This window comes from Alexandromys fortis, unplaced genomic scaffold (assembly GCF_014885135.2).
Source record: "Alexandromys fortis isolate MF-2015 unplaced genomic scaffold, M_Fortis_MF-2015_v1.1 scaffold_153, whole genome shotgun sequence".
Lineage (NCBI taxonomy): Eukaryota > Metazoa > Chordata > Mammalia > Rodentia > Cricetidae > Alexandromys > Alexandromys fortis.
The window spans coordinates 2634638-2646990 of NW_026068032.1; the positions used below are offsets into that span (position 1 = coordinate 2634638).

Consider the following 12353-nt stretch of genomic DNA (forward strand, 5'->3'; position numbering starts at 1 on the left):
GGACTACAGATACCATCAAAATTAATAAAGATTCAGTTGAAAAAAAAAAAGAAACTTCTTGAAAAGAAAAATGACAGCTCACCCACAGAGGTGACAACCATACGAACATATCTATATGAGGTTAAAAAAAAAAAAAAAAAAAAAACACCTCATATAGGGTTAGGACAGGGTTCTGTTTTTTGTCTTTACAGGAAAATGCTCATCTTCAACAAGTCAAGAGACCCTGGATGCTTGGATGCCTAAAGAGAAAAAAATTATCCATAAAGGATCACTTTTGAGGACAGGTGATCAATATGTGTATAAATGCATGTGTGTGTGTGTATATATATACACAGCTGGCTTTGTAGTTGGACAATGGCTACCCTTCTCTAAATCCAAGCATGTTGTTAAAAAAAAAATTCAGACTTTCTGTCTCATGTCAGGAGCCATCTGGTATGGAACAAAAAAAAAAGATTTCAAGAAAATATTTTACTTTCCTCCATGCCTATTTTGTCTATATTACCTTTCATTAAATACACGTCTATAAACAATGTTTAAATTTTCAACAATGAACAGTAGATTTTCCTGCAGTCATCTTTTTTTAAAAATATTTATTTATTATGTATATATACAATGTTCTATCTGTATGTCTGCAGGCCAGAAGAGGGCGCCAGACCTCTTTACAGATGGTTGTGAGCCACCATGTGGTTGCTGGGAATTGAACTCAGGACCTTTGGAAGAGCAGGCAATACTCTCAACCACTGAGCCATCTCTCCAGCCCCCTCCTGCAGTCATCTTTAAAGATTCCAAGAAGAAGATGGGGTCCCTCCCTCAACAACACCTCCACCTGGTTGATATGATGTCATGATGCTGACAGTACTACTATGAAACTGGTTTTGGGATATCAACTGCTAAATTGCTGTACCTTCTTACAACGTTCTGGCCAGAACTCCAAATAAGAACTTTAAAAAATCCCTATCAAATACTCAGAAATCATTTGCAATTATACTAGGCAGTAATCTTGAAACTTAACCATCATTTTACTTTTACAGGATCCCATAGGTAAAATATCGCCCCCCACAATAGCTGAAAACAATTCTAAAAGACAAAGTCCCCTCTCCCAACAAAGTTTGTCCTTAGGGTTAAGGACACCATTTCAGGGTTGATTATTAATTGTATAGGATTGGGGTGAAAATTATGTAGGCCCAGAGATCTCCTTTAAAAAAAAAAAAGGGAAAATTGAATGGGATAATAGGTAGATTAGTGTGAACTTACTCACACTAGTGATAATAATAGTGAGTAATAATATTATTTATGGACAATTTACATTGGTATAAATTCTTATATATTAATACAAGTTCAAATTATATTTGTTATATTGGGTATGTTTCTATTTCTGTTTACAATATTTGTACACCTATGCAAAGTTATTTTGTCAGACTGTATGCATGCATGCATGTGTTTCTACCTCTGTTTAAGACATTGTGTGTATTGATACAATTTTAGGATATATTTATCACATTGCATTATATATTTCTACCTGTGATCAAGATACTTATACATTGTTTACATTTTGAGGTCATTATCCTCATTCACTGCAGTTGTTTAAATTGTTTAATATTCTGATATGAAGTTGTAGTCTTTAAATTATACAGGAATTAGGTATTATAGGTTAATAGTCATTCATGCTTTTTATACTTATAGTCAGACTAGTTAGGTTCTTTACACAGAGATAGGTAATCTTCAACCACTCCAAAGACCTGTAAAACATGGCATTTAAATAACTTGGGGTTCTGTTGACATGAGACACAGCTGCTCCTGGCAGCACTGATCTATTCCCGAGAGAACGCTGAGCACCAAAGACACTCCACTTGGAGTTTGTTTTCTTCTTGTCACAACTGGCCTTTGGGCAACGAACTGCCCATGCCTCAACCACTGACAAAGTGCATGATGTCCGGACTAGACAAGCAGGATACAAGAAAAAGACTGCCAAACCTTGCCAAGACAGGGTAAGACAGTTCTGAAAATTTTCCTGCCTTGGTCTGTCATTTACTTTAGGCCTTAGCCAAAGTTGGTTGCTCATGTTGCAAATGAGACTTTAGGTGATTGCTCAGGTAGCCAGTTGTCTCTGTCATATACTGCACATTTTGGAAGCTGCTTGATTGTACTTCCTGCCTACTCAAGTAATATTATCTCCCTTCTCAGGCCTTCGATGGGGTTTAAGATTAGTTGTAGTGACCTTCCTCTTATGATCTAGCCAAGCCATTTCCAATACAAGACTTAGACTCCTTAGGGTAAAACACTTAGTATATGTTCCTTGCTTAATAGTTTTTTCTTTCTTTCTTTTCTTTTTCTTTCTTTCTTTCTTTCTTTTTTTTTTTTTTTTTTTTTTTTTTTTTTGGTTCTTCGAGACAGGGTTTCTCTGTGGTTTTGGAGCCTGTCCTGGAACCGGCTCTTGTAGACCAGGCTGATCTCGAACTCACAGAGATCCGCCTGCCTCTGCCTCCCGAGTGCTGGGATTAAAGGTGTGCGCCACCACCACCCGGCTTTCCTTGCTTAATATTGTTTATGCTGGTTGTAATTCTAATTTTATACTTGAAATATGTTCCTAGTATATATTATTTTGTATTGGGTTTATTTATTTAGACAAAAGGGGGAAGTGATGGGGAACCTCCTTCAATCAATGACCTTTAAGAGGCTGGACCAGGCTGGGGTGTGACTTTTTGGGTATTCAGAGAAAACCACTGGCCTTGGGCTCTTGTTCCCGAGCTCCACACATACTGCCACTCCCCCTCCCCGCCCCCCCATGAGTTTTCCCCTTACAATAAAGAATAATCTTGAAATCTTTTAGAGTTATCTTGGGATTATTTGACTTGCATCTCCTCCCTCCCCATTTTTACATGTTCAACTTCAATGCTCTAGTCAGGACAATTAGAAAAGAAAAGGAAATGTACGGGTTCATGGTGCGGGAGAATTGTCTGTATTCTGTCAATCATATTATAAACACTGACTGGCCAGGCAGGAAATATAGGTGGGTAAACCAGACAGGAAGTACAAATGATGTAATGAAAACAGGAGAATTCTGGGAAGGAGGAAGTTTATTCCTCCCACTCCTGCCTAGACCACCGAAGCAGCAGGATGTGATCTGCCTCACTGAAAAAGGTACTGAGCCACATGGCTAACATAGATCAGAAAAATGGGTTAATCAAGATGTGAGAGTTAGCCAGTGAGAGGCTAGAGCTAATGGGCCAATCAGCTTATAATTTATGGAGACCTATGTGTGATTTTCTTTGGGGCTAAACAGTTGTGGAGTATTGCGTGGGACAAAAACCCCAACAACAAATAGGGCCCCCCATGTTACAGATTCAGAGTGGAGGACAAGAAGTAGAACTATTCCTACAGGAGATATTATGTTGAGTACAGGAAACCTCAAGGAATCCATTAAAAAGCTACTAGAATTAATGAACACCAGGCTGCAACTGTAGCTCAGTGGGAGAGCCCTTGTCTAGCATGCATGGGGCTACAGGTTCAATCCCAAGTACTGCCAATTAATTTAGTAATTCATCAAAGTTACAGGATATAATATCAATACACAAAAATTTAATTGTATTTCTATACACTTAGAATGAATAATCCAAAAGAAAATTAAGAAAAAAATTTTTACAATAACTCTTAAAAGAAAAAAATACTTAATAAATTTAACAAAATAAATAAAAAGCTTACATTCCAAACTACAAAAAACACTGATAAAGCAATTCAAGATCTAGAGACACAGAACAACTTCGTGTCCTCAAGGCCTGAAAGACCTTATACTGCTAAGATGCACATCACCCAAACCTATCTATAGCTTCAGTGTGGCTCCTGTCAGTCTTGGCTGATCCTTTGTGTTTACAGAGCTGATTCAGCAAGGGATCCAAATCAGCCAAACCATCTCACAGAACAAAGTAGACAGACAGACTGAAATTAACCCGACTTACAAACCGTGCAAAGCAGCAGTTATAGAGAGTGCACTAGCGCAAAGACAGCCCAGGGCATGTGTGCATCAGCCTTGCACGCGAACCCAGAGCGGCACCGAGAGATGCTTCAATGCCGCCTAGCTGACGACCTGACTTCCATTCTCAGAACCACACAAAAGCAGAAGAGGAACCAACTCCACCAAGCTCTTCTCTGACTTCCACTTGTACAAGTGGCACACGAAGAAACCCCACTTCCCTACATAAGTGTAATAAAAAATTTTAGACAAATTTAAAACACAGGCATAGGAGCTAAGTAGGAAACTTGCCAATGACCGTACACAATGGCCAGTAAGCACATGCTCGATGTTACTCATTGCAGAAATAACAATTTCTACATGGAGTATCATTAAATGCACTAGGCATCTAGAATCCAAAGTCAGATAATAAACACTGACAAGCACTTAGAGAAAAGCAAACCCCCATTCGCTGCTGGAAGGGGTCAAACAGCTTGGCGGTTCTTCAAACTGTCAAATACAGGTCACCAAGTCACCAAACAACTCCACTCTTAAATGTGTATCAAAAAAACCAGGAAGGGGTCATAATTTTCACACACACACAAAAAAACCATATATACAGGTGTTCCCAGCATTATTCACAACAGCCCCAAATGTCCAATGCCTGAGAGATAAATAAAATGAGGCACACGCACACCCAATACAAAAGTCTGAAAAAAATAATGAAGAGAGTTGGAAGAAGGCTCAGTTTTCCTGCTATCTAATGACGTAAGCTCGAGGACCTGAGTTCAGTGCAGAACCAGGTAAAGCTGGAAGGAGAGAAAGGCCCACAAGGCTGTCCTGATCTCGACATGGGCACACAGACACACATCATGCACACACACAATAAATAAACAGCACCATGGATGAACCTTAAACATGATGTAAATGCAAAGTTAAGAAGCCAGTCACAAAACCACATACTACAGAGTCCATTAGCATGGAAACTGACAGAAAGACTAGTGATTGTCTGGAAATAGGGGATTAAGAAGTATTAATAACAATGCATATGGGGATGATTTTGAGGTAGGGGACTGCTTTAAAATTGACTGTGGTAATCACTACACATAGCTGCGGATGTATTGAAATTTTAGCACTAGTACATTTTATAATTTTATACTTTAAATAGACAAATTTCATGGCATATGAATCATTCTCAATACAGCTTTTTAAAAAAGTTGTCTGTGTGCCATGTGCCTGTGGTCCTAGCTACTGATGAGTGAAGAAGAAGGACTGTTTGACTGAGAGCTCAAGCAGCATAAAACATATAATCTTACACACTTCCCGACACTACAGCTTCTGAGGAATGAATAAGGATGTTCAAAGGTTTCATGTAATACTGTATTATCACAAAATTTCATAAATTTATTTGGTATTCTGAGTATCATGAACTCTAATATTATAGCAGAATACCTCAAAACACTCAAAGTAATTATAAAACATTAATATAAGATATAATAAGCAATATATTCTACTCTACCAATAATATTTAATATTAAATTATTTTCAAAAGAAAATATCTTAACATTCCAGCTGTGGTGGCCCATGCATTTAATTCCAGCACCTGAAAAGGCAGGCGATACAGATGGATCTTGATGAATTCAAGGCCAGCGTGGTCTACACAGCTATAAGCCAGCCAGGGCTACACAGTTAAATCTCTCCTCAGAAAGAAAAAAAACAAAAACAAAAACAAAAGACAAGTAAGTGACACATTTTCACTCAACTAAACAACAGAGCAGGAAGAGGAGGAGACAGGAGGCTGTCCTGCAGCCATTTCAGAAGCTCAAACAGTTCAGGGCTTTAGTGGTTCTGGACTTGAAGACTGTTAAGAACTTATTACCAGGATAGAACACCACACAATGTACATGTGCTAAACATCACTTTCATTGCATTTGTACATGCTATTTCTATGTCACAGGAGAAACCTTCACAGGATCCAAGCAGCCAGAGAGACCTAGCTTTAGCATCAAAAATAAGGAAGGAGGGCTGCTCAATGGCCCAATGGAGAAAGGAGCTTTCTGTCAAGCCTGACAATTTGAGTTTGATCCCCAGGAGGACCCAGAGTAGAAGGAAAAGGAGAACTGGTTTGTAAGGTAATTTTACATAATGACAATATATTGTACATACTTCTTTTTTTAATATTTATTTATTATGTATACAATATTCTGTCTATGTGTATGCCTGAAGGCCAGAAGAGGGCGCCAGACCTCTTTACAGATGGTTGTGAGCCACCATGTGGTTGCTGGGAATTGAACTCAGGACCTTTGGAAGAACAGGCAATGCTCTTAACCACTGAGCCATTTCTCCAGCCCCCTTGTACACACTTCTTTTTTTTTTTTTTTTAAATAAAAGCCACGAGGCAAATTGTAGATTAATATAAATGGGTTAAGTTAGAAGAGCTAGTGGGACAAGCCTAAGCCAAGGCAGAACTTTCGTAATTACTAAGAAGTCTCCATGTCATTATTTGTGAGCTGGTGGCCCAAAGAAAAATCCATCTACACCTGGCATTCCAGTTTAGTTGTGTATGTTGTATTCCATCTAGCAACTGTACCATGGTACCAAGTAGGAAAGAACTCAGGCCTGGATCAGCACCATGGCTGGAAGGGAACCCACACCAAACTCCTCTGCCCCCAGTACCTGGGAGTGAGTTGGTCTGGTCCCATCAAACCAATTTAGTGATAGTTTTCCAGGTGCCTGAGCCCCACACGACAAGTTCCCCTATCCTTCAGTTTCTGCTCAGTGAGGTGACCTGAACACTTTTGGCTTCTATAACTTTCTCTGTATGCAGTCCCCGATGTACTCAGGAGTCAGCAATCCAGAAGTGATCTCTCTAGTCGTCCATGTTCCTGCTCCAGGCTCCAAGATCATGCAAAATCCAACTCCCACCTCGGGTCCCAGGTGACTCAGGTCCAGCTCCCACCTCGAGAAAGTTGACCCAGCCTTCTCCCAGACCCTGGGCCATGCTATCTCAGACAGACAGTCTGCAGGGTGACCTACTCTTTCCTTCTGTCTGTGATCAGTTTTCTCTTGTACACACACTTCTTAAAGCTAAGATTGTTTGTTTAGAGAAGGTCTCGGGTATCCCAAGCTAGGTTCAAACTCTATGCAGCTGAGGACAATTTTGACTTCAGAACCTGCTGCCTTCAACTCCAGCGCTGAGACTGCATTCACCACCACACTGGCTTCATGCTGTGCTGCAGATCTGAATGCAGGGCTTCACGCCTACTACTTAAGTATTCTACCAACTTAGCTACATCCCCAGCCCAAGAATTTTAAAAGTTTTCAGTCTCAAAAAATGTTAAATTTGCCAGGCAGTGGTGGCACACGCCTTTAATCCCAGCACTCAGGAGGCAGAGGCAGGAGAATCTCTGTGAGTTTGAGGCCAGCCTGGTTCCAGGACAGGCTCCAAAGCTACAGAGAAAACCTGTCTCAATCCCCCACCCCAAAAAGAAATGTTAAATTTTTGCAGAGACAAATATTATTTACCTGATTTGAACATTACACAATGCATACATGTATTAAAAAAAATATCACTTTGTACTCCATAAATACATGTTTTGTAACCGCTGAAAATGAAAGTGTATTTTTATAAATATTGATTTGTAGTGTCGGTGCACACCATGAACTTGGTACTGGGTAGTGCTAATGTGAAGCTGTTTAGAAAGACACTGGTTTGGCGCTCCTCAATTGCTACAAACAGGTTTCTATGGCTTCCTAAGCATCTAAACATGGCAAAGGCTACAAAAGAACTATAATTTAAATTTTAAACCACCACATAAAACTAGAACTATCCTTGGATAACAAATAGTACTAGATTTAAAGTAGCAAGATTAAATAGAATCTCAGAGCCCTCCTGTGAGTGGCAGACCCTGACGATGAAGTTCACAGCACACAGGTAAAATAGTAGAGGACCTTCTCTGGGGAACTTGCAGGGTCCCAAAGAGATGACCTCTTGACTCTTTGGCATTTTGAGGTTCCTTAAGAAAACTTGGCTTATACCACAGGGAAGCCCAGTGAGGAATACCTACCCACACTGACTCTCTGGTCAGACCTTGCTGATAAACAAGACTGTGCAGCCAAAGGTCAGCAGGCATTAAGTACAGTCTCATCATGGAAAAAACTCTGGGAACATAAAGATCAAAACTGACCTTCAAATAAACCATAATAACCTCCAGTTCTAAAATACATATGCAACCATAAAACAAGAAGACTGACAAAAAGGACATAAAGTACAAGGACAAGCTCTTAGAAATCAAAATATAGTCAAATATAATTTAAAAGTAAGAGTGAGAAGGCTCAAGCAGTCAGTCAAATAACACAAGTGCTCAATAAGAAAAACGACTTTAACCCAGAAAGTCCAACATCCCATCAATAGATATTCTAGAAAGACACAGAGCACAGACCCAAGAACAGTATCAAACATACAACTCAGCCGGGCGGTGGTGGCGCACACCTTTAATCCCAGCACTTGGGAGGCAGAGGCAGGCGGATTTCTATGAGTTCGAGACCAGCCTGGTCTACAAGAGCTAGTTCCAGGACAGGCTCCAAAACCACAGAGAAACCTTGTTTCGAAAAACCAAAAACAAACCAAAACAAAACAAAAAAAAACCATATAACTCAAGAGTTTTCTCTGAACTAAGAATGTAAGGTCCAACCTAACAAATGGGAAAAGACCCACTAGGACTCACCGAATACTTTCAGGATATAAATGAGGAAAGAAAAGACTCCTAAAGCCTTCAGAATTTACGTAAAATGTCACGGGCTTCTTCAGCAGCATCAAGGGAAACCTGAGCAGAGTGGAGTGAGAGCCTCACAGCTCTGAGAAAGCATCTCTTCTTACCGAACACAGCGATAAAAAGAGCCACATCACACACCACCAGACAAGCGATCACAGAGGAAACAATGCAATGTGAAAAGCAGAAGCTCATGGAGTCACGCAGCCAGTGCATGCTGGGCCGCAGCAAACTGCTCAACTATCTGATGCACTGGTGGTCAGAGAAAGGCTGAGAAGCTTGAGGGATTTGAACAATGACAGGTATACAGGAAGAAAAAGGAAATTATAGATTCCACAAATAAATAGTCAATAATAAATAAAAAATATTTGACAAACATTATCAATCGATATAAATAAACAATATTCCACAAATAAACAATATTTGGCAAAGCAGTGAATAACGCTTTTATGGATAATACAAAAGCAGAATTCTAAACAAAAATTCTGATAAAACAATTAGAAAGAACAAGGGAAAGGCATGAGGGGAGGATCTTAGTAAATCATCACTAACAATCAGAATAACGTTTAAATTAAGAACTAACCAAATAAGATATGTTAGGTAGAAATTATATTTAACATGTAAATAAAAACCAGAAGCTAGAGCTGAGATTTGCTTGGGGTGGGTATGACTGGAATGAAAAGAGCTGTTATATACTTATATACATATAACTTGGTATTTTAAAACTCTGCAAAGATTCAGGAATTTAAAAAAAATTAATCATTCTTAGGAAGTTTTATACATTTAGACAATTTTCAAAATCTAAGCATACCTCCTGTAAGTTTTGGTCTTCTTGAGTCCAAGAATTTAAAACATGAGCTCCTGAGTCACTCACAATGAAATTCACCTAACGGATACAAAGAAACAATTAGTACTCAACTCTAGCGTCACAGGATCGCCACCAACTATAAAATAACACATGACTCATGGCTCTGTAAATGTGAATGCCTAGGACATGTAGCTGCCATCCAGGCACCCAGTACGTGGGAACGCGGTAATAGATCAAACACTTCTGTCACAACATGGGGACCGTCTGGAGCGGAAATGTGGCAAAGCAGTGCAGAAAGAACACAAGCAAATAAATGAACAGGAAAATTTCAGAGAATAATAAATGCTATGAGAAACAACCCGGTTCACTACTCAAAGTCAGGTGGGAAAAGACAGGATTCTCTAGAGAGACAGCCACTGAGAGGCTTTCAAACTGACTACTCAACCAGTCCCAGAACAATCCAGGGAGAGATAATCCCAAGTATGCAAACAGCAGATGCAAAGGCCTTTAAATTTAAATGCACTCCCAAAAAGGCAAAATCCAAAACAAGCAGAGAGCTGGAGGTAAGCCTAAAGAAACACTTCGGCAGAGCACCGAAAGCTGTCCAAGGCACTGACGGCCAAATGACGGACATGAACTACATGCTTTTCTTCCCCTCAGTAAAAGGCGAATTGAAAAACACTGTAAGGATGAAAGTACAGCGCCTGCCTAGCACGCACCGTGAGTAGGGATCCTAGCACAAGACAAAGCCCTGTGAGGGGAGATAAGGATGCAAATAATACGAAACACTTGACATCTACTTGCATTACTTGACAGCTTATCTTGAAATATTTAAAATACTGAAACCTAAAGGTACTTTAATATTTGGAATTTTCTGTCAAATGTCAATGTCTCTTCTCACCGATTAAAACAATAAAAACAACAACACAACAAAACTTTTAGCTTTCTGGAACTGGGAAGGTGGCGCACGTCTTTATTCTCAGCACTTGAGAGCTGAAGGTAGATCTGAGTCTGAGGCCAACCTGGTCTGCAAAGTTTTAGGACACCCAGGGATACAAAACAATAACCTCTCAACATTCCTTTCACTTGAGATACCAGTTGTTCTCAAAGTTTAGTGCCTGTTCCATACATGTAGCACACATATGTGTTATACACTTTGCTCATGGCCTAGCACACACACTACTCCCCTCACAGGACAACGTATAAGTGTAAGTAGAAAGCACTGTGGAACTCACCTAGAACTTGGAAGCGCTCAGCATCCATGACCCATCATTACTGCTGGCCATAGTTAAATGCCCAAACAATATTAATCATAAGGAGCAGTTCTGCATACATTTTAAACAATAGCTAGAAATCTACAGCAAAGTCACATAACTATTTACACAGTTAAATACACCCCAAGTCACAAGTGTGTTCATAACACTCACCAGCTTTTTGAAAGGAAATATGTCATACATGATTCTACAGTATTCCATGGACGATTCTACTGAGCACGTCCACAAGGATTTGGAGATGGGAGCCAAAGGGATGATCCCTTGGGTCCTATTCTTCACCAGCATATCAAACTCGACATGCTGCCTGCACGACTCTGCCATGTACGGGCAGTGATCCACAACAAACACCGTTTTATGAGATTCGGAAAAAATCTTCATTTTGTCTTAATCTGTAAAAGGATAAACATAGTAGTCAAATGTTGGTACATAGCATTTATCACTTAGGTGTGTTTCCCTCAAGATTTGGCGGGGTGCCTAAGTTCCGAGAGTTTTGTTCAACAAAGGACAAGGTTGTGGTGCCAGTTCAAGGGCTGAGCTACATCGTACGAGGCTGTCAATTTACCTAACAAAGTGAGTCCCTAATTCTCTTTTCTCTTACAAAGTACTTAAAATAGAAGAAAACGTCGGTACATACTATTTGTACTGGACTCATATTCCCTATATATCACAGATCAATTCTTCAAAGGCATGTATGCTGATCCATGCTAGGGGCAGAGGGAAACTCCACAGAAGACTGACAGCAAAAGTACAAGACATTGGGTCTTTCCGTGCAGTCCAAACCCTCATCCTCCCCAGGCAACTTGCAATAAATACACCGTAGGAATTCACCATGTCTCCCAAAACAAGCAGATGCTGAGGACGAACCACTTCTAAAACTTTATAAGGAAAACACAGAATACGTGGTGCAGTCCCCTGGTTCGCTCATAAAAATCTTACAACAGACAAAAAAAAAAAAAATCCACACTCTAAAAGCACATGGGAAGCAGAAACAAGAGTGTGCAAGGGAACGAACCATCTTAACGGTCCCGCTACTCCCTCTGCCGCTCTAGACCGCCCGGAGCGCCCCTTCCACGCACAAGTGCCTCTCGGCAACCTGCACACACCTGGCTGCGGGTGGGGGGGGGGCGGTGTGCAAGGCGAGCGGACGGGGAAGCCCGCGGCAGCGAGGTTCGCTTACTTTCGTGCCTGGTCCTGCAGCGAACGAACGGAGGCCGAGGGGAAAGGCTGAGGAGGGTGGGTGGGGAGTCGGTGCACAGCCGTGGAGTCGGGTACCACCGGCGGAGGACAGCCCCGCTCATCTCCCAACACACCGGCTTCCTAAACGCAGGAGCGCGCGCCAGCGCGTGCGCGCACGAGAGCGCACTCTGGCCCGCGCGTGCGCACGGCGCCCTCGCACAGCCCCGCCATCTTCCCTTCCCCTCCGAGGAGCCCCGAACCGGAAGAGGGCGGAGCTAGTAAAAAGAACGGGAGGAAAAAAAATGCCTTCAACGATTGTCCCCAATCAACCGTTGGGAAGAACGGCCACGACGACCTGAGAAAATCCCCCAAAG

At 41.0% G+C, this 12353-nt stretch overlaps 1 protein-coding gene across 1 annotated transcript in view; it reads right to left on the minus strand.

Annotated features, from left to right (window-relative positions):
• Positions 1 to 12127, minus strand: part of Ints13 (integrator complex subunit 13) — a 41361-nt gene extending 29234 nt beyond the window's left edge. Inside the window, exons 1-3 of the mRNA XM_050164740.1 lie at positions 11981 to 12127; positions 10957 to 11192; positions 9533 to 9607 (exon numbers count right to left, since the gene is read on the minus strand). Coding sequence (XP_050020697.1) covers positions 9533 to 9607; positions 10957 to 11181 — 300 coding nt within the window. The 5' untranslated portion in view covers positions 11182 to 11192; positions 11981 to 12127. The remainder of the gene's footprint in view (positions 1 to 9532; positions 9608 to 10956; positions 11193 to 11980) is intronic.
• Positions 12128 to 12353: the final 226 nt, after the last annotated feature.